At 45.3% G+C, this 26,963-nt stretch overlaps 1 protein-coding gene across 1 annotated transcript in view; it reads right to left on the bottom strand.

Annotated features, from left to right (window-relative positions):
• Positions 1-393: 393 nt before the first annotated feature.
• The window catches only part of LOC138503227 (mucin-2-like), a 102,065-nt gene continuing 75,495 nt past the window's right edge, over positions 394-26,963 (bottom strand). Inside the window, exon 4 of the mRNA XM_069622813.1 lies at positions 394-7,682. Within this exon, the coding sequence (XP_069478914.1) occupies positions 5,167-7,682 (2,516 nt within the window). The 3' untranslated portion in view covers positions 394-5,166. The remainder of the gene's footprint in view (positions 7,683-26,963) is intronic.

Raw genomic sequence — 26,963 nt, forward strand, 5'->3', positions numbered from 1 at the left:
GTGGGATTTGGGGCTTGCTCTGTACAAACCAGAGTGTATTCCTTTTAATGCGCATGTTTCTGTATGATCCAAGTTCTGGTTCTTTCTCTCTGCATGCATTTATTATATAATATTAATAAGGTAACATAGTGCTTAATGCTGAATTCCTCCTGTTTGTAAGTGCTATATGAATAGATATTACTATTACATCATTTACTGGGACTAAATTTATAAACCTCACAAGGCTAAGTTGGCTCTCCTGAGCGTCGCACAGGAGCGCTTAACCCGCAAACTATCCACCCAAAGCTCCATGTGTTATTGGCGTGTGTCACCGCACATGCCACCATGTGTGCATTGTTAGTTTGTCGTCCCCAGCTTCTGCAAGTGTCAGTGTAAGAGAGACATGCACACAAGTTTTAAAATGCAACATTTTAAACAGTTTAATCAGATAGATTGAATATTGGTAATTCGTCAAAGAGAACAGGACATCTTTACTGTTAGCCCAATTACAGAATAGACACAAAATAACCATTAACTCATGTTAATCATTCCCTAGATGCATAATCACAGCTGGAACCAGTCCCTGAAACAAATAGGCTGTTTATTCACAAGCAAGGAAAGGGGCGGGGGCGCTTTCAGGACTCAAACTATGACGTCAGTGCAGCAGAAAACATGGGGCTGCAGTGAGTTGAATGCCCAAGAAAGATTTAAGGCTTCAGTGCTTAGGAGAGCTAGAGCCCCAGATGACTCTCCAAGCACTGGCAATGGGGATTTCATGCCACTTTGCTGGTGTCCCATTCAACGGGCATTCTTCATGTCAGTCCAGGTGGGCATTACAGGCAACGCTCCAGGTGCCTCGGGCAATGGGAATGCCACACGATTCTACAGGTGTCTCGGGCAAAGGGCATTTGACGTAGTGCTCTGGGCATCTCAGAGGATCAACATTTCACAAGACTCCCCATGCGTCTCAGAGAAGGCTTCATGTGTCTCGTGCAATGGGGTCACTTTCCAGGTGTCTCAGACCAAGGGGATTTCATGGCACACTCCATGTGACTCCAGAGCGCCACATGTGCTTTTCGCATGTCTCTCTTTCCACTGGACACGTTCAGGTGGCCCTCCATGTATTTAGGGCAGTACTCATTCTATGGTCTTCCATTGGCCTCAGTGTTCTTTTTCAGGACACTGGTCCTGCCATGCAGCGCTTCAAGTGCCAGGTGAGCCTTCAGGTGTGCCAGCCGATGGGCATCGCATTCATTCCCCCAGGTTCCACCAGCAATACTCTGTCCATATCAGACAATGGGAGTGCCAAGCTTGGTGGGGGTACCGGCAAGAGGGGCTGTAGCCCCTTTTAGGATGTTTTCAGTCGGAAAAAATAAAAATAAAAATAATAGGAGCCAGAAAGTCCAAGCTTCCATCGATTGCACAGTGTTTAAAATCAGTCTTCTGGTTGGAGACCCTCAGGAGCGCACTAAAGCACGTTACTGCTATTTTCTTCCTTGAACCTCTCTTGGAATACCTCCCCACCGCCTTTATCCAGATGTCCACTTTTTGCAAATATACTTGGCACTTTGTCTTCTGTTTTGTTCTCTGAGTTCAAAATGTAAAGGTAAGAGAATTCAACACATCGTCTGACTTATTGAGTTACATTTGGCGCGTCAGACGTTTATGCATCTTTTAGGAAAATGCTTTTTTTTAATGATTTGCTTTGACATTTGATGTATTAATTCTGCCTGCTTTGGTTATTTGGAGCATGTTTATGGTTAAAACAATAGTTAACTGTACTTTTTGCTCATTGATATGATATGGCATTTAAAACGCGCTTATACACAATTGTATCAAGGCGCCAGGTGTAGGTGTATGTGTTTGTGCAAAAGGCTTATATGTTAGCCGTAGACACTTTAAATTAAAAAAAATACAAAAAGGAAGAGTTTACTGGTATTTTAACTGCCATAAAGCGCTACAGCGCTAGCAAGCTCACAAATAAGCTAGCTATACCAATCGTACATCAGGGCAGGTCATGTGTTCAGATGGAAACGAAACAGAATACTTTTCAATTGCTTCTTGAAGCTCAAATAGTCAGGGAAATGTCCCAAATGTGCTGGGAGCTCATTCCATTGCTCCGCCCCTTAGACTGGCAGACTTTCACCCATGTGAGGCAAGGTTACATTTTGGAGTCACTAGGTTTGAGTGCTTATGTTGGCAAGAGCTACCTGAAGTTAATGGCTATACGCGGGAGCTATGGGCGAGAGCTACTGGGGTGATGATGTCCGAGGCATTTGAAAATTTGTACCAAGATTTGTTTGGGTTGTTTATTTGCTCTTTATACAAAACAAGAATGACATATGAATTTAAGATATTAATACCTCCAAAAACATCTTTATTTCATTGTTTTTATTAGTAGCCGTGTCCTAAAAATTGTCAAGCGTATGAGAATGTAGGAGACCAATCAGGACATTCACTGTGAAGCAGCTGCTGCATGATAGCCACTCGTGCTCACTAATCTGGTGTGCAGCTTGAAACATCAGCAGCACTCATATGCTGTCAGACAGGACATGGTTCATTTGGAAAGGGCGGATTCACAGAGATAGGCAATCACATTGGCTGATGGTGGGTGCAGGTACCTCCTTGCCATAGTGTTTGCACCTAACTGCACACCTGGCATGCCAGAAATACATTCAGGGAACTTTTTAAAATCTCTTACAACAGACTTAAAATAAACATGGGTTCCCACTCCGGAGGGAAATGGTACATCATTTGCCTTTTGTTGGATGGTGCGTCCCCATCTAGGATTTCAACAAGGATAGCAAAGAGCTACTGGGAGGCCTCAGGCGAGCTACCGGTAGCTCACGGCCTACTGGTTGGAGACGGGAGCTGTGGCATCAAGGCATGGATGAGATGATGTAACCATTAGAAAGTGCCCTCTGGTGGGCATGTGAAGCCAATCAAGGCGTTGCAGGGCAGGTGTGACATGGGGGGCATATGGAGCATTAGTCACAGTTCTGGACACATTCATTTGTAAGATGTTGCCTCTCTGTTGATGTCAGTTTTGGTAGAACTGATATGGAGAGCCTTTCCATAGTCACATTTTGCCCAACAACATTAATTATTGCATTAATGCCCAGACACATTTTGCCTGGGTAGGGACCAAATCACTTAGAGAGGTGAGCATAATAGCTATTTCTATGAACTAAAAATGCACGAGCGTGGTGACAAATACTTAATAATAATAATACCAATTTTTATATAGTGCTAGCTTAATCGAGGGCATCAAAGCGCTGTAATAACAGTTGGTGGTACTCAATTTATCGACCTCAGAAGGATGAAAAGACTGAGATGGCCCAGCCGGGATTAAAACGTGTGTCAGCAAGCTGCACATAGACGTCAGAAACGAGCGCTCAGCCCACTGTGCTATCTAACCAGCATCTTATACATATTACAAGTATATCTCTTTTGATGCTAGTAGGACTCAGCCAGTTTTGCTGAAACCAGTGTTTTAGAACATTTGCATCTCATTTAAAGTCTCATTATCGTGTGCAGTGTGCCCCACCAACTTTAGAAACAGCTGCAAAGCATCCATGTGGCTGTGAAGTCCGACATTCAGGCTGAGTAAGGCATCCTGACATTACTTGGTGCATATAGTGAAAATAATGGGACTCAGAGAAGACCCTGGGTGGCACCACTGTGCATCAGTGCAGGCTTGGCTTCTAGTCCTGAGTGGGACACAGTGTTAATGTAAGCTTCTAGGCAGGCACTACACCATCCCAGGGCGTTATCAGAGACCCTAACTATTTTTTGTTATTGACATCTTGTAAGTGCTGTCTATTTTCAGGGATTTTAGAACAAGCCCATTGTCTCTGGGCTTCCCTCAAGGCCACCAAGGTTGTACGAAGTTCAGTTGTATATTACTTCTGGTGCGTTGATTTACGCTCTAGTTTAATTAGCTCAACAGCCAACTTTTTGCAATGCGTGCAAGGATAGTGTTATATAGATCTATTTGTTGGGTAAAGTCAGTGGAGTATTCGCTGTTAAAAATTCTTCTACAGTTAATCGTTTTAAAAAAAAAACTGCATTTTTGAAAGCTTAAATGCCTAGACCGTTTTAGATAGCACTCTGGTTGGTTTTGAGATAAGAAATAATTAAATTTAAATTGACAGATTTTGTATGATTTAAAATGTCGGTGGGACACATTTGGGGGATTGAGAGTATTTGAACAAAGAAGGTTGTTCAGTGGGCTCTGTTAGGGGTTGCTGGTTTGGACTGGGGCTATCATTGAAAAGAGATATATTTAGAAAATGTCTGTCCATACATTTATTTGCTGTTGTTTCTCCAATAGAAAACATTGGTGTTTTAATTGGCCCAATTGGGCTTTGCTGTTTGTTGATGGAATGCATGTCTTGGATGGGGCTATGGGACTCTCTCCAGTGAGTGACATCATTCATTGTCAAGTGATACTCAGAGAGGCTGGACCAAATTTGAACCCTTTGTCTTCTGGTCTGGGGTCTTGCATCATACAGTGACATTGAATGTAGAACCTCTTGGCTATGACAGGGTATTGATTTAGATCAGAGAAAGACTGAAACTACTGAGACAGTGAAACTCAAGAAGGGATACATTAATGAATTCATTAATGTAGTTGCTCAGTTATGTACTTATTTATTTCATTAGTTATGTAGGTGGATGAGAATTTGAAGGGATTGAGGCCTTCAGAACAGAACTGTGATAAATATAAAACTCAGCTTCTCAAGCTTTGAATATAAACTCTCCCTATAACTAGAGTGGACAGTGGTCAATAATTATCCATCTTTCGATGTATGGCTCCTAAAGGGCTTAGCAGCATGGCTGCATTGCCTAATGCTGGTTCGGAAATTGGCTGACAAGCACACTAGAGGTTAGGGCCATCGCAGCCGGCAGCTCTATGGCAGGTACTTTGGATCCTGCAATTGGTAATGGGACTGGGATACTGAGGCATGTTAGTGACTGGTCCAGGTGCCGGATCCCAGCACCTGCTCTGTGGGAACCTAAGGGTTTGGAAAGCAGTCTAGGGTTTAAGGGCATGGGTGCAGATTTGGAGATGTTTGGCTGATCAATCTTCTGCACCCACAGCTCGGGATACATTTGTAGACTAGCTGGACGAGGTTCAACGTGGGTCACAGTCATTAGAGCAGCTGATCAAAATGGTCTGATGCATCATGGAAGCGGATTCGGGCCATGTGGAGACTGTGAATAGGTCACTTGCGTTGTAGTTTGCTTGCTGACTGTTGTGGTTGTGGTGGTTGTGCTTGTTCCACCATCTAGTGCAGCTGTAGTGGTCTCTGTCGTGGTGACAGTTGAAACAGGCTCTTGCAGGAAGGGACACGACGGCAGTAGTTGCTCTAAGGGTACATCATAGTCCCTTTCATTTTCAACATGTGCATGTTCTGTGGTATTTCTGTCGTCTACCGACACACACCCATCTATGGTTATGGTTTTGGTAGCACAGGAACTGGAGGTGATATTTGTTTGTTTTTGTGTCTCCCTAGTGATGACTGTGATTGTTATTGTGGTCCTGGTAGTCTCCTTTATTGTTATATTGGTTGTCGGGATGCCATTTGCATTTCTGGTATCAGTTGCAGTTTGAATTTTGGTTTCAGTTTCCGTTTCAATAACTGTAAGAGTGGGCTCAGGCATTAATGGAGTAGTTGATGGAACAGGCTCTGTACTTGAACTTGTGTCAGTTACTGGTGCTATGGTTGTCATATCTGTTGTTGGTTCAGTCTCTGGTGATGTTGTCGCAATAGTTGTTGCTGTTGTTTGCTCGGGTGTTGAAGGCTCAGCAGTTGAAGGCTCAGTTGAAGATGATTCCGCTGTTGTTGGCTCAGCTGTTGAAGCCTCAGCTGTTGAAGTCTCAGCTGTTGAAGTTTCTGCTGTTGAAGGTTCCGCTGTTGATTGTCCAGCAGTTGAAGGTGGTTCCTCTGTTGTTGGCTCAGCTGTTGAAGGTTCAGCAGTTGAAGGCGGTTCCTCTGTTGTTGGCTCAGCTGTTGACAGTCCAATAGTTGAAGGTCCAGCAGTTGAAGGTGGTTCTTCTGTTGTTGGCTCCGCTGTTGAAGGTTCAGCTGTTGAAGGCTCAGCTGTTGAAGGCTCAGATGTTGATGGTCCAGCAGTTGAAGGTGCTTCTTCTGTTGTTGGCTCAGCTGTTGAAGATTCAGCTGTTGATGGTCCAGCAGTTGAAGGTCCAGCAGTTGAAAGTAGTTCTTCTGTTGTTGGCTCAGCTGTTGAAGGTTCAGCAGTTGAAGGTGGTTCCTCTGTTGTTGGCTCAGCTGTTGAATGCCCAGCAGTTGATGGCCCAGTAGTTGAAGGTGGTTCCTCTGTTGTTGGCTCAGCTGTTGAAGGTCCAGCTGTTGAAGGCCCAGCAGTTGAAGGCGGTTCCTCTGTTGTTGGCTCAGCTGTTGAATGCCCAGCAGTTGATGGCCCAGTAGTTGAAGGTGGTTCCTCTGTTGTTGGCTCAGCTGTTGAAGGTCCAGCTGTTGAAGGCCCAGCAGTTGAAGGCCCAGCAGTGGAAGGTGGTTCCTCTGTTGTTGGCTCGGCTGTTGAAGGTCCAGCAGTTGAAGGCCCAGCAGTTGAAGGTGGTTCCTCTGTTGTTGGCTCAGCTGTTGAAGGTCCAGCAGTTGATGGCCCAGCAGTTGAAGGTGGTTCCTCTGTTGTTGCCTCAGCTGTTGAAGGTCCAGCTGTTGAAGGTCCAGCAGTTGAAGGCCCAGCAGTTGAAGGTGGTCCCTCTGTTGTTGGCTCAGGTGTTGAAGGTCTAGCAGTTGAAGGCCCAGCAGTGGAAGGTGGTTCCTCTGTTGTTGGCTCGGCTGTTGAAGGTCCAGCAGTTGAAGGCCCAGCAGTTGAAGGTGGTTCCTCTGTTGTTGGCTCAGCTGTTGAAGGTCCAGCAGTTGATGGCCCAGCAGTTGAAGGTGGTTCCTCTGTTGTTGCCTCAGCTGTTGAAGGTCCAGCTGTTGAAGGTCCAGCAGTTGAAGGCCCAGCAGTTGAAGGTGGTCCCTCTGTTGTTGGCTCAGGTGTTGAATGTCTAGCAGCTGAAGGTCCAGCAGTTGAAGGAGGTTCCTCTGTTGTTGGCTCAGCTGTTGAAGGTTCAGCCGTTGAAGGCTCTGTTGTTGGCTCAGCTGTTGAATGTCCAGCAGTTGATGGCCCAGCAGTTGAATGTGGTTCCTCTGTTGGCTCAGCTGTTGAAGGTCCAGCAGTTGAAGGTGGTTCCTCTGTTGTTGGCTTAGCTGTTGAAGGTTCAGCTGTTGAAGGCTCAGCTGTTGAAGGTCCAGTTGTTAAAGGCTGAGCAGTTGAAGGCTGAGTTGAAGATGGTTCCTCTGTTGTGGTCTCTAGTGTTGAAGGCTCAGCTGTTGGAGGCTCTGATGAAGAATGCTCTGCTGTTGATTTTTTGGTTTCTGCAGTGGTTAATGCTGATGCATGTGTGGTTGTGGCAGTGGGTGCCATTGTTGGTGTTGCCGTTGGTGTTGTCATTGCTGGTGGTGGTGTGGTTGTTGTTGATATTGTTGTTTCTGTTAGTGTTGTTGGTGTTGCCGTTGTTGATGGTGTTGTTGGTGGTGGTATTGTGGTTGTTGTTGTCATTGTTGTCATTGGTGTTGTTGTTGGTGTTGTCGTCGGTGTTGTCGTTGTTGGTGTTGGTGTTGTGGTTATTGTGGGAATCAAAGTGGTTGGAGTTACATTTGGATCTAAAATAAAAAGAAAAACAGTTAATCAATAATGAACAGAGAGCACAAAATATTTGTGGCACAGATAATGACTAAGGAGCAGTGGCCACAGCATTTACTATTCACCCCTAGATTGCAATCTTATATTTGACAAAGTCCCTAATACCCACTAAACATTTGTCTCTGGACTATCATAGCCTGCTTTATTCTGATCACTGAGCCGAATTTGGGTCATGATTTCTATTATTGTTTGTCCGTTTCTATTGCGGTTCTATATTGTGCTAATATGCTTCTTTTGGGCCGCTTCAAAACACTTTGAGACATTGCAGCATGATGCAATGCCAGAAGAAGGCACGATTTATACAGGCATACTAAATGGAGTGAGCATCAGTTCACATCAATATCTGTGCTGTGCATGAGGGGGGCCCTAGGAAAGCCCAAACAGCGCTGAACATCACGTTCTGTAGTCCCAGTTCTATAGGCAAGAGAGAGGAGTAGTCTGGATGACTCTCTTGAGCAACATTGAACTTTAGGTCGCATAGGTTGCTGCACCTGGCCACACTCTTCCCTTTGGGCCCAGATACCTGCTCATCCTGCAACCCTCCTGCACTGCCTCCTGGCCACTCCTAACACTGGGGCCTGTATCTGGACCCATACAGGCCCCCCTACTCTGCACTTTTCAGATACTCCCTATCTGACTAACCCTGCACTTGGCCACTCTCAGGCTGCACGACCACTGCTTTGGATCACCTTATTTATTTATTTTACTTATTATTTATCTTGTCCTCGTCTATGCTCTGCACTTTCCAATTTGTCCCCATTCCTATGCACTTTCCCCCTTTTCCCTTCCCCATGCACTTGCACGTTCTCAATGTCACTGGGCCTAGTAAGATCGCTGTTTTTGTTTTCCCCTGTTCCCCTCCCTTTGCCTGGTCGTGCTCTGAAACACATGTGTACGAGCGCAATATAAATAAAATATCATATCATATCATATCGTCAACTGAGTATACTTCTCTGTGCCTGCTCTGATGGCAACACATCCTTTGCGATTCCATGGGGGTTGTACATGCAAGATCCCTCATTATCCTGTGCTTGGTTCGTCAGTGAATTATGTGCATATTCCAGTTTGCCCCTAAAACTCTCTCTAACCTGTCTTACTTACCTCCTTACATTAATGGGCACAGTAGTTTGATCCTCAAATGTGTGTGTGTGTGTGTGTGTGTGTGTGTGTGTGTGTGTGTGTGTGTGTGTGTGTTGGCATGTGTGTGTGTGTGTGTGTGTGTGTGTGTGTTGGCGTGTGGGGTGGTTTTGGTCGTGACTTATGATGATTATCCACTTGATTGGCTGGTGGACTGTTATTTTGTCTATTGTGGGTGATTAACAGGCAGAATGTTCATATTGGTGTGGCAAGACCATTATATCCCATCTTGGTTAGAGTTAATATAATCATAGGCACTTAGACAACTTGAACACAGTCTGTATTGCCAGGAGCTCAGGCCCCCAGCAAACTATTCCTTTTCTTAGGTGCACACTGCCCTGGTGCTGACAAGCTGCTTTGTCTACTCACACTTGGGGGTTAAGAAAAGGTCAATGACTCCAATAAAGGAAACATTTGTTTCTCCAAAATGTGTATACTTAATATCTCAACTTGGAGGGATGTCATGTAAATGCAAAGCTGACTATTATAACTTTGTCTGTTGCTTATCAAATTGCTGTTCACAAAGTTCCATAACAACTGCTGTTGCATAAGAAGAAAAGAAGGGGATATCCTCAGAGCAGTAGCTATGTCTCCCTCTGTCTACAGGTGGGCTTATCCTTGCGACTGCTGTCTATGCTGGTCTTTCGCCATATTCTCTAAGGTGGGTTGCAAGTCGATGGATTCTGCAGCTTTCCAGAAGATTTACCCGAATTCTTAAGATATGTGGACAGTTATAGGGAGACCAGTGTTGGGAACTGACTAATTTTTCCTGCTGAAATAAGTAACATACCACCACCTGAGTGTTTTGGATAACCAAAGGAAAATAATTACTGCACACTATGATAACACTTCTCATTGATATTTCATTTGTGCATCAGGCTTTAGTAATACATACATTCACCCTAGGATCTAATAATAAACAATACTTTTTGTGTGTACCCGAAATCGAACGTTGGCAGAGTCTTAGCCAATCATGAACATCGGAATGTGGGCTGTCATTGCTGGTTTTTGGCTCCAATATTGAAAATCTTTCTACTTCCACGCCTTGGAAACACCCACTGCAGGTGCATGCATGTACCCCTTTGTGAGGAATTCGACCATCTGCACGAGGATGCGCTCACCTGGGATTTTTGATTTTTTAATAATGAAAATGAACGATGGGAGATCAACCTCTGAGAAATGTATGAGGCCATTCCGCACACATTTCATCTGCTTCCTGCACAAAAAGTATAGTCACGTGTACTCCAGGAAGACACAGCCTACAGGCACCGTCTTCCCCTGTCATATTCAGGTGGAATGTAACAGCCACGGGAACATCAAAGCACCTCAAGAAGGGGGAAGGCACACTTTCTACCAGCGATGGACAGACAACAGGAAAAACGGGGCTAACACCTCCTTGGTATGCAGTGTGTCACTTGAAGCTAGTTTCCACCCCTCTGTATGAAAGCCAGTTTATGGCATTCTGGGTCCATCAGTTACCACAAGTGTCCCTGCAGAGCAGATCCCTTTCAGAGGGAGGAATGATGTGGTTTAGGGAAGACAGGAATTCTGCTCCCAGCACAAACTTCAATGGAGAACTGCACTTTCAGCAAGTCACAGAGGGTTCAATTAACCAGAGAGACACATTGGTCTACAACAGACAGGAAGATAGGTGGGTCTTAGGTATATGTTGTCACCCCTTACCTTTTCCTTTTATGGAGCACTCTGGTCCTGACCTCATGCATAACAGAAGATTGCTGGTGGGGACCCATGATTGGTTCATTAAGGTAGGCTTAGCCTGCACCAATCATTGCGGCCCATTTGGCTTTAGAAGAGGGCTGAACCCCTCATTTAGCAGATCATCTGATGACTTTGAAAGGAGTAAGAAGAAGGACTCATTTGAACACAGGCTGAAGGTACTGTCTACCTTACATCTTCTGCCAGTGAATGAAGGCCAGGAATTCCGAGAGGTAAGCAAGATCCCTGCCCTAAACATCTCCCATTGAACATAGGGAGATACTGGACTCAGAGCACCCGTCCAGCAGCTCCAGAACCGGTACCCAGCCAGAACACAGCATGTCCTTCTAGGTTCTGCCAGCAAGCTTCCTAGGTGGGAAGTGCTGGAGAGTCTCTGGACAAAGGACAAGGCTGTTGCCTGCAAACACTCTCCTGAGCTTTGGGCCGTTCACCTTGAAAGGACGACAAGAGCCCTGCGAAGAAGCTCATCCAGCTGCAGTCACCAGGGCCATCCGAGCCACCTCAACCAGTTCTCTAGATCTCCCACTCAGCACAAAAACAACTATTCTTGGCCCGAGACGCTGCACCGGTCAGCCTCCAGCCGTCCGACCAGCTTTGCTTGCCGAACTGCCTGCCGCCTGATACCCACAGCTGTCTCCTGATTTGAACTCATTCTCAGGAGCTGCAAAGTGATCTGGAACCGTCTTGACACTGTCGAGCATCAAGAACTTCTTCAGCACCAGGTACATTGTGGTTCTGTACCCCTGGTCCTTCTCTGAAGGCCCCCAGAGACAGTAATGACCCGTTGCCCCATGGTGCTGAAACCAATAACCTTGACCAGTAAGACTGATTACTTCACCTACTACCCTCCTGTTAGTATCCAGAGTGCTTCCCTTTCCTTCGTGAAACTGTCCTCCGTGTTCCTTTAGAGGGTGGGCTGTACTTTGTAGTGTGCTAGAACTGTCTGTTATAGTAATAATAAAGTAGACATTTTGAAACAACTTTGACTGGACAGTCCCTTTCATCATTGGGTAATAATGGTATTTTCGCTGTGTTGCAACTAACCAACGATCCAGGACCTTGCAGAGAACAGCCTGCCATTCCGTCGACGTTACCAAAAATTGAACAAGGAGGTTTATAATTGACTTGTGTTTACAGTCTGTTTGGATCCCTTCTGGTGTACTAGAGATGTGGGGATGATTGATGGTTTAGAAACCGACATTCATCCCTGGACCACTGGTGCCCCGGAAGTTGATTTGTCACACTCTTCTCACTCTGCAAGTGGGTTGCAAGTTCTGTCCTGAAACCCCAGGCCCAATACATATTTCTAACAATGGGGCAGCCTCCTCCTTCTCCATGTCTGCTCAATTTCACAATCCCTGAAGTGTTCTAGGCTGATCTTTTTTTCTTCTGCACTTGTGCCCGCTTGCACGGTTTCTGCTGCCTCATTGCTCTTTCTGTTTATAGTGAACATAAAAAGATGTTTCACTCTCCTGTGGGTATAGGCTTTTAAAGGCTTGCATAACTGTGCTTGGCATTGCTTTAAGTGGCATGCAAAATCGAGCTGGGTCTCTTGTGGGGGTGTGGCAAAAAAGGGGAGGGCCTTAAGGGCAACAATCAGGTCAGGTAAGTGTCCCCTCTTAATTGCAGTGCCAAACCCTGGAAGGTGCACCATTGCATCCATAATCACCCTCTCACCTGGGGTGCGAGGGTGATGATCACTGCATCTGTAGATAAGGGGGTGTCTGGCAGCGGGCAGCACCATAAGGAAGAAAAGGCATTGTTTTTCTTTTTAACCCCTGAAGCTCTCGCTAACACACAAGAGCTTCAGGCTTTAGGAAAATGTCCTTGGCTTCTAGCAGCCTGGTGGGCTGGTGTTATCATATCAGGGGAATTTAGGGAGATCCAGCACAATAAGACACACATTCTAGAGACTGCCAGGGCTCTTTCCCGGCGAGCACCAGCCCACTTAAAGCCCCATTGCTGGGGCAAGAATCAATGCATGAGGTTGTGTGGCAGAATGTGACACCTGGACTGAATCTGGATGGAAAAGGCATTAAAGCCTGAAGATGTGGGAAACTACAGCTGTTATGTGCCCATAGCCCTTTGACTCAGGCTGGTAAGTGGGACCTCCAGCTCCATAAAAACCAGTAACCCTTTGGCTGCAGGCCTTAGAGCTAAAGTAAAAGTATGAGTAGATCACAAAAGAAGGCTCTTATCTTATGAGTCAATTCACATGCTCTTGAATAGATCTTTTGTCAGGAATTGCTCATCTCTCCATGCCAACCTCACATTCAGGGCTTATTGTTTTCACTCAAAAGCAGGGATGCCTCGGAACTCACTGTGCAAGTGCAACGCACCTAATATCATATTTCCCTGTTTGCAGGGGTGTTACGCTCACCTGGTATACACAGGGACGCCACCCAGCTGGGTTACTCGCTGGTATGCTTCTCAGCTTTGCCCTGATGTGGTCTGCGGGGAATGTTCTGCCTGAAAATACAGGAGGACTGTGTTCAAGACTGAACACTGGGCTAAGTATCCTCCCTCCACCCCCGTATGCTTTCAGTCCCTCTGGTGCCCTCTCCTCACCTTGTGGTAGAATTAGGCATGCTCTCCGTCCTGCCTTCTTTGCAGGGGCGCGTTGTCTTTCATGGGCGAGTGCGGTCCAGTTACTTCACAGACGCCGGCCCGTTTGATATTGTTCAGGTAGGTCTTATTGCTGTTCTTTAGTTTTGTTGCTTTCCTGCATGCCTTTCTTTGTTTAAAATGTTTCCTTTTTCTCCCTTAGTTATGTGGAGCTTCAGCGCGGCGAACTGGCTTGGTTGAGCCCCGCTGGTAAATGATGGCGCATTAATTGCGCTATGATGTGGTAAGTAAGCGCTATGCGCAACGCTGCAAAGTCTTGCCTTTGCTAACCTGTGTTTTCCTTCCTTGTAGGTTTTGCTGTTCTTCAGCGTGAGTGGAATGTCCGGAGTGGTGCCAGCCGAGAGGCGACCAGCTAGGTAAGCCTTTTGAGCAGTTCGTAATTTGTAAATGTCTCTACAGCTTTCTTTGAGGTTGCCTCTATCTTCCTCTTTCAGGTTGTTCTGTCCGGGAGGCGTGCAGATTCGAGGAAGCTGTTCTCAGTAGCTGCGTGTGTTTAAAGATGAACACTGCAGGTAAGATGCTGCTGCTAATGATGTTCCTTTTGTATCCTTGCAGGCTCTGCTTCACCGAGATTCGAGAGAATAGCTGGACACGGTGAGCGTCACGTTGCAAGCTGCAAAATAACACAAAGCATATTCTGCAGTCAGGGTGTGGTTTATATAGCCCAGGTAAAGTAGTACCAGGGAAAGTAGTTCCAGGCCTGCCACACCCAAAACACTAGACCGCATAGCTTGGTTCTTAGGGAACCAAGCTACATGGATGCCTCCATGTTGGCTGACAATACAATAAAGTAGTTCCCAAGCACATTATTGTTCATGGTGTATGAGCCTGGTGCCATAGGCGCCAGGACTGGCCCCATGATGGCTTTTGAAGAGGATGCCAGGCTCTAGAGGCCCGATTCCGACTCCACCTGGCCAATGGGTTTGCCAGGGGGGTTTTGGGTGAGGGTCGTGATAGCACTCCCCCCTAAGGCCCCTCCCATGGTGTTCCTTCTGTCTGGCCCAGGTTTGGTTGGGAAGTTCTGATGGAATTTCCTGATTAGACGTAGTGCGTGGATATTCTCACTGGGCTCCCAGGATCTATCTTGTGGTCCAAATCCTTTCCAATCGACGAGATACTATAGCTTGGTTCTAGAGTACTTAGAGTCCAAGATATCTTTGACTTCGAATTCTGGTTCTCCGTCAACAAGTATGGGCTTAGGTGGTGTCCCAATCCGTGTGCCGGGTTGCATTGGTTTCAGGAGGGACACATGGAATACCGGGTGGATGTGTAGATTAGGTGGTAAATTCAGTTTCACGGCTGCTGGGTTGATAATTGCCTTAATGGTATAGGGTCCTAAGAATCTGGGATAAAATGTCTGGGTTCCCTTGATGGGTACGAATTTAGCGGTTAACCAAACTTTGTCTCCTACTTGATATTCAGGGACCTTTTTCCATAGATGGTCGGCAAATCTCTTTTGTTTTTCTTTGGCATGAATAAGGTGTCCCTTTGCCCTTTTGAAAGCCTGAGTAATGGTTGTGTGTAGTAGGGTCTTTACCGCTGGCATTTCCAAGCTGGCTGGAAGGTCTAGTTCAGAGGTACGTGGATGTCTGCCATGAAGGGTATAGAAGGATGTCTGCCATGAAGGGTATAGAAGGGCGTTTGTCCCGTGCTTGAATGCAAAGAATTGTTATATGCATATACGGCTATCCATAGTAGGTCTTTCCAATTCCTTTGTTCGTGGTGCAGCATGCACCGTAAATATTGCTCGAGTGTCTGATTGGTTCTCTCGGTTTGGCCGTCCATTTGAGGATGGTGACTGGTAGATAGCCGAACGTCGATCTGAGCCATTGCACAGAATTTTTCCAGAAGTTTGAAACAAACTGGCTGCCTCGATCAGAGACCAGAACCGAAGGGAAGCCATGTAGCTTAACCACGCCCTCCAGTAACACTTTTGCTAAAGTGGCTGCGTCTGGGAGGCCTTTGAGAGGAATAAAATGGGCCATCTTCGAGAATAAATCCACAACTACAAGGATGGTGTTGAACCCTTGGCTTGGAGGTAGATCAGTGATGAAGTCAAGGGAAAGAGTGTGCCATGGAACTGGAGTAATTTCCCATGGTTGTAGGAGACCAGATGGTTTTTGTTTCTGTGATTTATTTTGTGCGCAGACTCCGCAGGACTGAATATACTGAATGATGTCCTTACGCCAGGTAGGCCACCAAAAGTTCTCTTTCACCTTAGCTAGGGTTTTGGCGATCTCAGGATGCCCTTCGATCAGTGAATTGTGATAGTTTGAAATAATATGCTGTTGTAATTCCTTCTTGGGTAAATATAGGCGATCCCTAAAAAAGGGTAGGTTGTCCTTGATGGTAAATTGTTCTCCTTGAGTTTGCCATGCGGGGTAGGCATCAGGAATTCATTGTCCGTTGGATTTCTTTTTGTAGTTCTGCTTGCGTTAAGGCTGTTGTGATACCCAAGAATTTGTCTTCAGGTATAATAGGTACTGGGTCTGGAGTTGTATATACTATTACATCTATGCCCATGCGAGATAAGGCTTCCGCCTTTCTGTTTCTGACTCCTGGTCGAAATGTGATTATATAATCGTATTCGGCGAAGAAAAGGGCCCACCAAAATTGGCACGAGGACTGGGCGCTGGCGTTTTTGAGATATTGCAGGTTTTGGTGGTCCGTGATGACTGTAATGGTGTGTCTGGCCCGCAGAAGGTAGTGCCTCCAGGCTTTAAAGGCGGATTTGATAGCCAGGAGTTCCTTGTCCATGATGGCATAATTAATCTCTGGAGGTGAGAACTTTTTTGACCAGAAGGCCACAGGATGTAGCTGGCCCTTTTCCGGGTCTCTCTGTGAAAGGACAGCTCCCATTGCGAGACGGGACGCATCAGTTTCAATGACATAAGAGAGGTCTGGACGAGGATGATGCAGTATTGGAGCACAGGTAAACCTTTGTTTAAGTTCCTGAAAGGCTTCTTCTGCTTCTACGGTCCAAGCAAACTTTTTATTGTTTTTTCGTAATGGTATTGTGATTGGGTGCACAACCTGAGAGAAGTCTGGGATGAACCGGCAGTAGAAGTTTGCAAAAGTCCAGCATGCTTTGAACCCCTTTCAGAGACGTCGGTGAAGGCCATTTCAGAATGGCATCTACCTTGTGCAAGTCCATTCTGATGCCTCCTGGAGTAAGGATAAAACCAAGAAATTCTACTTCGGTGAGGTGAAAAAAGCATTTTTCAAGCTTTGCAAACAAGTGATGTTGATGGAGCTTGGTGAGGACTGAACGAATGTGCCTGACATGATCTTGTTCCGAGGCTGAGTATACTAAGATGTCGTCTATGTACACTAAGGCAAACACATCAATTAACTCCCTTAAGACGTCATTCATGAAATATTGGAATGCCGCAGGAGCGTTGCATAACCCAAAGGGCATGACTATATATTCAAACAAGCCATACTTAGTACGGAAGGCAGTTTTCCATTCATCTCCTTTTCTGACTCGGACCAGGTGGTCCGCTCCTCGAAGGTCCAATTTGGTATAAATCTGGGCATCTTTAACTTGGCTTAGCATCTCAGGGATAAGTGGAAAGGGTTAGCAGTTCTTCACTGCGATCCGGTTCAATGCACAGTAGTCAATACAGGTTCTCAAGTCTCCTTCCTTTTTCGGTACGAAGAACAAAGGATTGGCTGCGGGGTACTTTGAAGGACAGATAAATCCGTTTGCAAGGTACTGGTCTAAATAGGATTTCAAATGAAGGTCTTCTGGTTCTGTGAGAGCGTAGATCCTGCTTCAAGGGATTTGTGCACCAGGAACAAGGTCGATCTGACAGTCATAGGGCCTGTGCGGCGGCAATGTATTGGCTTGGTCCTTTCGGAAAACATCCTGGAAATCAGGGTATTCACTTGGCAAGGTATTAGTTGCTCCCAGGGTTGATACTGTCACTCCAGGAATCATGGGGAAACAGACATCAGGTTTCTCCTCTTGGTAATAGCAGGCAGGGGAGCAGTCACAGGGGAAGGTTAATTTTCGTGCCCGCCAGTCTTTCTAAGGGTTGTGAGCAACCAACCATGGCATCCCTAGTATTAGTCTGAACTGAGGTGCCTTGATGAGATCGAATGAAATAGACTCCCGATGTCCGTCCTGGCACAGCAAGGTTACCCTGGCTGTGCACTGGGTTACTGGTCCGGAAGCGATTTCTGTCCCATCCACGGTGGTTACCTTGTCCATAGTTGGCTTAGAACACAAACGAAGCCCCATCTCTGCTGCCAGTTCTTGATCAATATAATTTCTAACTGCTCCGCTTTCGATGTATGCTTCAATGGCATGCATATTAAACGACTGTTGGTGGTTAATTAAGATCACTGGAATTGCAAAGTGCGAGGTCAGCAACTCTTTCTACTCACTCGACAAACTGACCTCTATGTTTTTCGAGCTTGGTTGTTTCCCGATTCCTTAGCTTCATCCTTCTCTGTGGCCCGACTGTTCTTCTTGGGGGTTTTACTGGACAGTCCTTCAGGAAATGTCCTGGTTTCCCGCAATACAAACAATGCTGTTGTTGTCTTCTTTTGTCCCACTCTTGTTTTGTTAATGGAGGCCGTATCCCTCCAATCTGCATGGGTTCTACAGCATTTTCAGGTACACAGGGTGTGTTTTCCCTTGGTCGAACATACACGGTCCTAGGGTCCATCTTAGACCGGTCTGCCCTTCGGTCCTGCAACCGGTGGTCTAGCTGCACGACCATATTTATGAATTCTGCACAGTCTCTGGGTGGATCAACTACCTGGCTAAGACGTCCTTTAATTTGTCTCATCAGCCTCGACGGAATAACGTGGTTCTTTTGTTTTCTGGCCACCTCGCTTCAGCAACCAGACTGTTCAAGGTAGCAATGGAGGTTAACAAGTCCTGATTCCCCTGTCGGTGGGACAAGAGTTCATTGTCTACTGCTTGTTCCTGGGTATGGCGAGCAAACATTTTTTCCATTTCGCTCTGGAACCCCCCAAAGTCATGTAATATAGGATCGTCATGGGTTACCAATGTCACCGACCAATCTGCTGCACTACCACTCAGGTATGATAAGACAAAAGCTACCCGAGCTTGGTCGTTTGGAAATGCTCCAGGCCTACAAAGAAAATGAAGGCGGCACTGATTGATGAATGCTGCATACGTCTCTGGGTCAACTGAGAACCTTTCTGGTGGTGCCAGGGGGACTGTTCTAGGTAATGTGATCTGTACCGGAGTGAGTGGTATGGTGGGGTTTTGCATCGTTGGATTGCTTCCAGGTAGAGGCATCTGACCTGCCTGTGATTGCAAGTATTGCCTGCTAATCGCTTCAATGCGTTCTTTGGTCACTATTAGGTCTCTCCGGAGGGCATTAGTCTCTTGTCGGGCAGAATGAACCTCAGCACGAAACTCTCCTAGTAATTGGGCCAATTGGTCAATTTCTGATGTCTCCATGGCGCCCAGGTGGATTTGTCATGGTAGGCTTTGTGTTCTGTTATGCTCACCCAGTATCCACAGGGACGCCACCTAGCCGTGTTACTCACTGGTATGCTTCTCAGCTTTGCCCTGATGTGGTCTGCGGGGAAGGGTCTGCCTGAAAATACAGGAGGACTGTGTTCAAGACTGACGGACTGGGGTAAGTATCCTCCCTCCACCCCATTTGCTTTCAGTCCCTCTGGCGCCCTGTCCTCACCTTGTGGTATAATTAGGCATGCTCTCCGTCCTGCCTTCTTTGCAGGAGCGCGTTGTCTTTCATGGGCGAGTGCGGTCCAGTTACTTCACTGACGCCGGCCTGTTTGATATTGTTCAGGTAGGTCTTATTGCTATTCTTTAGTTTTGTTGCTATCCTGCATGCCTTTCTTTGTTAAAAATGTCTCCTTTTTCTCCCTTAGGTAAGCGGAGCTTCAGCATGGCGAACTGGCTTGGTTGAGCCCCGCTGGTAAATGATGGTGCATTAAGAGCGCGAAGTCTTGCCTTTGCTAACATATGTTTTCCTTCCTTGTAGGTCGCGGTGTTCTTCAGCGCGAGTGGAATGTCCGGAGTGGTGCCAGACGAGAGGCGACCAGCCAGGTAAGCCTTTTGAGCAGTTCGTAATTTGTAAATGTCTCTACAGCTTTTGTCTCTATCTTCCTCTTTCAGGTCATTCTGTCCGGGAGGCGAGCACATTCGAGGAAGCTGTTCTCAGTAGCTGCGAGTGTTTAAAGATGAAGACTGCAGGTAAGATGCTGCTGCTAATGATGTTCCTTTTGTCTCCTTGCAGGTTCTGCTTCTCCGATGTTCAAGGGAATAGCTGGACACGGTGAGCATCACGTTGCAAGCTGCAAAATAACACGAAGCATGTTCTGCAGTCAGGGTGTGGTTTAGAAAGCCCAGGTAAAGTAGTACCAGGGAAAATAGTTCCAGGCCTGCCACACCCAAAACACTAGACCGCATAGCTTGGTTCTTAGGGAACCAAGCTATGTGGATGTCTCCATGTTGGCTGACAATACAATAAAGTAGTTCCCAAGCACATTGTTGTTCATGGTGTATGAGCCTGGTGCCATAGGTGCCAGAACTGGCCCCATGAGGGCTTTGAAGAGGATGCCAGGCCCTAGAGGCCTGAGTCCTTACTCCACCTGGCCAATGGGTTTGCCAGAGGGGTTTTGGGCGAGGGTCGTGACAGGGGACTATAATTGCTGGTCAAAGCCCTATGAGACTTGGTCCCACACATCTATGAAAATCAGTTGATGGCCATCCCCTGTTAGACTAGCCAAGTTCTCTTCCCTTGCAGTTGTTCATGAGGGCTAAGCATTCCCAGATCAGGCTCATGGAACATTGAAACATGAGGCAGTCAGTCCACTGCAACAGTGGTGGTTCTCTAAAGGACCATGCTAGTGTGGACCCTGCCCCTTAAAAGGCAAGGCAGCTTGTGCTGAGGTGGTTTCCATAATAGTGAGAGTGACTGCACTGCCTCTGCACTAATCCACTCAGCTTCCACCTCCCAAACAGCATTCATGATTACATCTAGCCTCTCTAACTGATTCTACATCCTTCTGACAAGGCATGCCCCCAGTGGACAGCCTATCTGTTGGACCACTGTCCAAGCTATGCTTTCCTAGGCGTCAAGTGCCAAAACCTCTAATCCTGACAATCACACCCACCCAGACACATAGGGCTGGCTTTAGGGCCTCTTAACCTTTTCAATTGAAATGGGTACTCAGTTGTACAGGGGCCAACTAACAAAGATTAAGGACTTCTTAAGTGTTGATTTAAGGTTTCAGCTCCCCTGCTGGCTGCCATTCTGGATTCTGCTGTGCAGAGGGCAATCAGCATTTCTTGTGATAGCTTCATGCCACATGACCTTTGTCTGGCTTATTTTTTAGAATTTTGACACAAGCTCAGGCTCGCGTTTGTGAAATTTAATGGCAGCCCCAGGATCAAATAAACTGAAAGACCATGTTAGGCCCAAAATGTGGAGAAATACCATCTTGTCATGAGAAGGCACCCGGGCAGAAGGAAAAGCCAGCCTCAAAACATCAACACAGCCAATGTGCCTAGTGAAATCACATGTGTGTACTTCTGCAATTGAAGCAAGTAACTTGTGAAAAATGAAACCAGAATGAAGAAGGGAGTTTGAAAAGCACATTGTTGACTGACAGACAAAAAAGCAGCATTTCATTTAAACTAAAAAATGAAAATGCTGTTTCCAGGACTACAATCAAAGGGCCCTGTGTGATTGACAAGGTCCAAACCCAAGGCCTACTTTTCAACACAAGTGACTGATGTCTCAAATTGTGGCATTCACAAACACAGAAACTGATATCATGTAAATGGAAAGTGTGTGCATTTTTCAACTTGAAATGAATACATGGAGGGGAAAATGTCCCCTTGCCAAAACAAGCTGATCCCTTCATGATGTGAAATAAATATAGTTTACTCTCTCCGAGTATATTGAAAATAAACAGAGGGCCGCATTCAGCCAAAGAAAGATAACCTTCCTAAAACATAGGTTTCTATTTCTTGAAAAAAGACCTTAAATTTTAGTTGCAAGAGACATGATGTTAAGTTTCCATTTCCTGAGAAAGGGGTCACTTTCGATTCAGAATGCTCAAGTAGTGATTTCGGAGGAGTTTAAGAGCAGTGACACACTAAGATAAGCATCAGATACCCATTAGCCCTGGGAGAGCAAAGGTTTATGACTGGGCCAAAGTCAACAAAGGAGGAACCGAGCACATGTTCAATTGGAAGAAATCAAACCTGATCAAGAAAAGCCATGTGCTGTGTCATTGTAATAATAATATGCATCATTTGTTTTGCCATAGTGCTACCTATAGAATCACCCTTTATGTGATTTTCACCAGAACGATAAGTCACACGAAAACCAAAATTCGAATTTGGGAATTTAAGTTATTACCCAAAACGTGTTCTTAACTCCCCAGAAAATGTCCAGCAGCCAAAGCTCAGGGAGCTAGTAGAGTAGTGAAAGATGCAACTAAGTATAAAAGTTGGTGATGATTACTGCTATTATTTGTGTGAAAATGGCAAAAAAACATAATTTGCCCATGCAACCTCCTCCCCAGACGAGAGTCATCTTAATGAGTCAGCCATGATTAGCTGAATCTAAAGAAAAATAAATATATATATATATATATATATATAAATATATATATATATATGTATATATATTTCACTAATAAAAGCTTTGTTAACGGATGGTTATGGTTAAGTTGCACTAATAAAAACCTATGAAATTCAATGAAACAACGTAGTTAAAGGGACGCTATGGTTACAAGTAAACCTGAAAAACCAATGACATTTGTGATGTCATCTTTGATATCCTGGGTGTTAGTCTTAGCAGTGCACTGTGGTGGCGTGAGTTATGGTTACTTAGCTTACCGTAACTGGCAAATTTCTGAGGATTTTTAGTTTTACTTGTAACCATAACAACCCTATAACAATGCTTTTTCATTGAATTTCATAAGATTTTATTAGTGCCCTTTTACCATAATATCCCTTTAAGAAAGTTTTTTCAGTGAATTTCATGGGTTTTTACCAGTGCATGCTATTTTCCTACAACTTACTAATTTCATACTTACCTCAATATAGCAAAAAATGTTGTCCAATTTACAAAGTTTCACCTTAAACGCTGTAATTTCCCAACTTCTAGCATAATTTTTAACACTTCTCTACACTTTTTGCAACTCTTTCCACTGTTTTTGCATCCGTCGATGTCTGCGATCATCTGACGTCATCAAGGACCTTCAGGACTGTGCCACATGATCATGCACTTACACGTGTCATGATGACATGTTCACGAATGCATCTGCACTACGCGATCGGGTCCTTGCTTTGAGGACATTTCTTAACTGCATTTTCTACTGATCTAGTAATGTTCAGGCTCACAATTTGCACACCTTCTACACCTATACTTACTCATTATCCATTAACAATCTAGTACAAAGCACATACTAGGAAGAATATTAACAAAACTACTATTTATCTTAGAAATGGCACCAGCTATTGCCATCCCTCCTCCCCAGGAGCCACCACCACGACCGGCTGGAGGACCTACACAACAAAAAAGCACAGTACTTCAAAAGACAATGAAGAGGACCAAGAAGATGAGGTAGAGGAAGGGCCTACCTCTAGCACCAAGAGAGAATTGTCGGTGCGGCAGTTCTTTACCACTGTTGGGAATGTACCAAAGGCTAAAGCTACCAACTACTTTGTACTGAGTCGTGGACTACTTAGACAGTACTCATACGGGACCACCCCCATGCACTGCCAAACCAAATCCAACCACCCCAATGCTCTCAGAAAGGCTATTCCTTTCTTAGCAAGAAGAAGGCTGTCTTCCTCCATCTCATCTTCCTCACCAATGCTGTAACCACACACAGGCTACTTCGGTGGGACACAAGATCCCACCAGCTACCTTGCAAGAAATAAAAGAGGATGTTGATCCATATATTTCAAAGACAACAGTCCTCTGTATATACTGCATCACATTACTCTGCAGGGGGAAGCAATTCAAATGCTCTTTTGAAGTTGTAATCAAGGAGCATGAGAAACACTGCCCCCTACTATATAAATAACACACACCCAACATCTTGCCCTGTCCACTGGTCCTTCCATATTAATGCTTGGTGCCTCTTCCCTCATTTCCCTCCCACCTTACGTTCTAACCTCTCCTGCATAAAAAGACATCAAAAAGGATTTTCTTCCTACATAGGGACACCTGTAGCATCCTGCTGTAGGAAGGAAAATCCTTTTCAGAGATGGCCACCATGGAAAGGGAAGGCAGGGCTGTGTAAAGAGCCCCTCTTCCTTTTCCATGGCAGCCTGCACAAGGTGAAGAGAGAACCCTATATTACCATGAGCACATTTTTTTCCCTTTTAAACCTATCCCACTTTTGAATAACTTTACCACATAGCCGGTCCCAGGTGGGCATGGCCACTTTAACCCCATTTGTCATCCCTCGTGGTCATGGCCAGTAGACAGATTGTCTAGGTCTTTACCTTATGCCATGACCCGGACAATCTGGCCACTACCCATGGCCACCAGCTATACCTCAGTCATCAACAGTATATCACTAGTTTTGTACTTAAATTATGACACTTGTCAAAAAATAAACACCAGCACGTTTGCAAAACCATGATTTAAGGTCCTTGCCAATGCTCTTTACACGAGTTTGCTGGAAATCCACCCATGTTTTATTTTTTCAAACGTGTACATACAATAGTCATATAACTTAGCCCCCACTTGATAAAATCCATTCAGACTTTACAGAAACATTCAAGGTTGGGTCTACAATCTTTATGAAAACATTTGTCCAAATTAGACAAACAGCAACAAAGTTATAAGGCATCTAAAAATGTGGAGACTCCCCTCTAATTTAGCCACCTCTTGACAAAATCCCACCAAACACTAAAAACACATGTATATCTAGATCCAAATTCTTTTTGCTAACCTTTGTGTAGATTCATCAAATGGCACCACATTTATAAGCCTTTACATGTTTTGGGACCCCCCCTCTAATTTTGCCCCCTCTTGGCAGAATCCCACCAAACTTTTCAAAAAACATTTATATCTGGATGTAAAATTGTTTTGCTAATGTCTGTGCAGTTTCGTCAAATGGCACCACATTTATAAGCCTTTACAATATTTTGGGACCCCCCTCTAATTTTGTTCCCTCTTAACAAAACAGCTCTGCACTTTTCAAAACCATTCAGACTCAGGTCTAGAATAAAATTCATGCAGTTTCATTGAGTGGCGCTAAAGTTATAAGCCATCCAAAAACTGCTTTTCACCAACCCTGTAATTCAGAAATAGGCATAGATGCCCCCGAACATCTGAAGTGTTCGCGATCATCACAGGGCAATACCCGAACATCTGAACTGTTTGTGGACTTTGGGAATGTAAAACACCAGTTTTTATGCTTCTTACGGCCATATCCCATCCCATCCCATCCTCATCACCCCTCACCTCCCAAGAGATTGTTTGATAAGTTTGACAAGTGCAATGTTGTGTTTTTTAATATGTTTTTACCGCAATGTTCACGGACAACAGGGGCTGTACGCAAATCCAACATAGCAGGTGTTTCCCAAAATCTGACGCACTTCATGCTTTTCACAATCCAATCAGTGGGCACGTCCGATGTCCGCGGACATCACGCCGCCCTCTAGACCAATCGGATGCCCATCTGAGGACCGAACAGGGAAGTGAGTCCGCGGACCGAACACAGATATCACTTTGTTTTTACCTACTTTTGGGTCCTTTAAAAAGAAAAACTACTGGATGGATTTACACCAAATTTATGAAAGCAAGCTCTCGGGACCAAGCCACATCTCCTGCTGTATATTTCGTGAAAATCTGTCCAGCAGTTTGGGCTGTAGACGTGAGAAAATCTTTTTGCTCCATTGCGTCTATGGAAAAAACTGAAATGTTGGGACCTCCTCTATAACTTTGCACCCCCCTTGACGAAACCTCACTAAAATTCACAGAAAAATTCAGACACGGCAACATGCTGTTTTTGCAAAGTTTAGTAAGGCCAGAACGTCACTACAACGTAGTAAGCACACTGAAGTTTGTCTGATAATTGCACAGGTGATACAGTATACAACAGTTGAGAAGCATCATTTTTTTTTAACAGCAATGGCAAGCACCTTAGAGTGCTGGAAGAAAATTTCCCTCATTACGCCATGACTTACGATAGTAACCCCATTGGTACGCAGCGTAGTCTTAAACGTAAAATATGTAATATCTATTGTTTCATGTACACCTGATAGATTTTTTTTCTTTAAGAGAACATATTGGAAAGGAAAGCAAGGCAGCACAAGCGGCACCCTTTCAACAACAGCATACGGGTACAGGAAAGGAAAGAAACTCTGTAAATAGCAAACTGGACAGCCTGGAAGGCAAAATGGAGGAATTGGTGAACAAGTTTGCCGCCTTAAAAGATGATGTACAAGGACATAATATGGTAAAAATATAATACCACTGCCCGGCCTGCACGTGTACCCGTTCCCCATTTCACAGCCCACATCCCATCAAAATCGGTGTAATTAGAGACGTTACGCTGCCACCTCAATCCCCTCCTCCCCTCACAACCAACTTGTGCAAATCCCCAATTCCCCACAATTAGTACCCTTTCCTAATGGCATGTATGAATGCGTGGAAGTAAACATTGATATGTAAGTTGTTGCTGAGTGTACATGTGCCTTTTCCTTTGGTTTTAAAATGACGTTATGACTCAGTGGTGAACAGTACTGGGGGGAATTACTGCAATTAAGGAAAAGGGAGGTGTCATACTGACACGGCACCTGCCCGGCCTATCCGCAATCACAATGGAGGCAACTGTACCATGCCAGTACGAACCGCATGCCTGCACATTGTGAACCACCTAGAACTAGTTGAGGGAGTGGACGTTTGTCCGTTGCACAAGCACGCGCATGCACATCACTCCTCTATCTCCTGGTAACACTGCCCCTGTCCAGCATATGCAAAGAAACTTGTGAGCAACTTTAAGTAGGTTGAGGTGCCCACCCACGTCCTATAGGTAGCTGTACACATAAACATCCCACCTATTATACCCTATAAACACCCAGCGTGTCCCACACAAGTGTGTCACACTATTAATTAATGAAGAGATCCCAACGGTGTGCATAGGACACCTATGCATATGCACACAAAATATTCCACCCAAAATGCATCCTGCGGACAGCCGCCCCAACGGAGAACATCTGCAACATCATCATGGGACCGCACCCATGCTGCGCGTGGGCTCTTATGGTGCAGACACGATCCGGACCCTAGACCAGTGGAAATGTGCAATGTTCTGTTATCTATGAAGTGTTATCAGGAAATTGCATGCTTACAAACTCCCACAATGTGCCATTGCACATGTATGTATTTGGTTCAATGATGTAGGCCTCTTTGCCAGTTGCAAGGTCTGCGCAGCAGCCCTAAAAAATGTCACACCCCAGACTCCGCTCTGCATTCTGTTTGTAGCTTTTCAGAACAGAGTAGCAGCCTACATAGCTGTGAGCTGTAACTGAGTTTGGAACAGTTTTTGCTATGCGACATCACCTTTGCAAGTAATGGCAACCATGTCAGCCCAGCTCACTCTGCACAGTAATGGAGAGAAGTATTAATGCCCCTTCCTGTGAAGCACACCCTCAGTAATGATAATCCCCACTATCCCATTCCCAGGGGCAGCATGCTCACAATGGAAGTATGTGGTATCTGCGCTTCCTGAAGTACAGCGAGGGCTGTGCCCTA

The sequence above is a fragment of the Ambystoma mexicanum genome, chromosome 11, assembly GCF_040938575.1.
Source record: "Ambystoma mexicanum isolate Mex_15411 chromosome 11, UKY_AmexF1_1, whole genome shotgun sequence".
NCBI classification, from domain to species: domain Eukaryota; kingdom Metazoa; phylum Chordata; class Amphibia; order Caudata; family Ambystomatidae; genus Ambystoma; species Ambystoma mexicanum.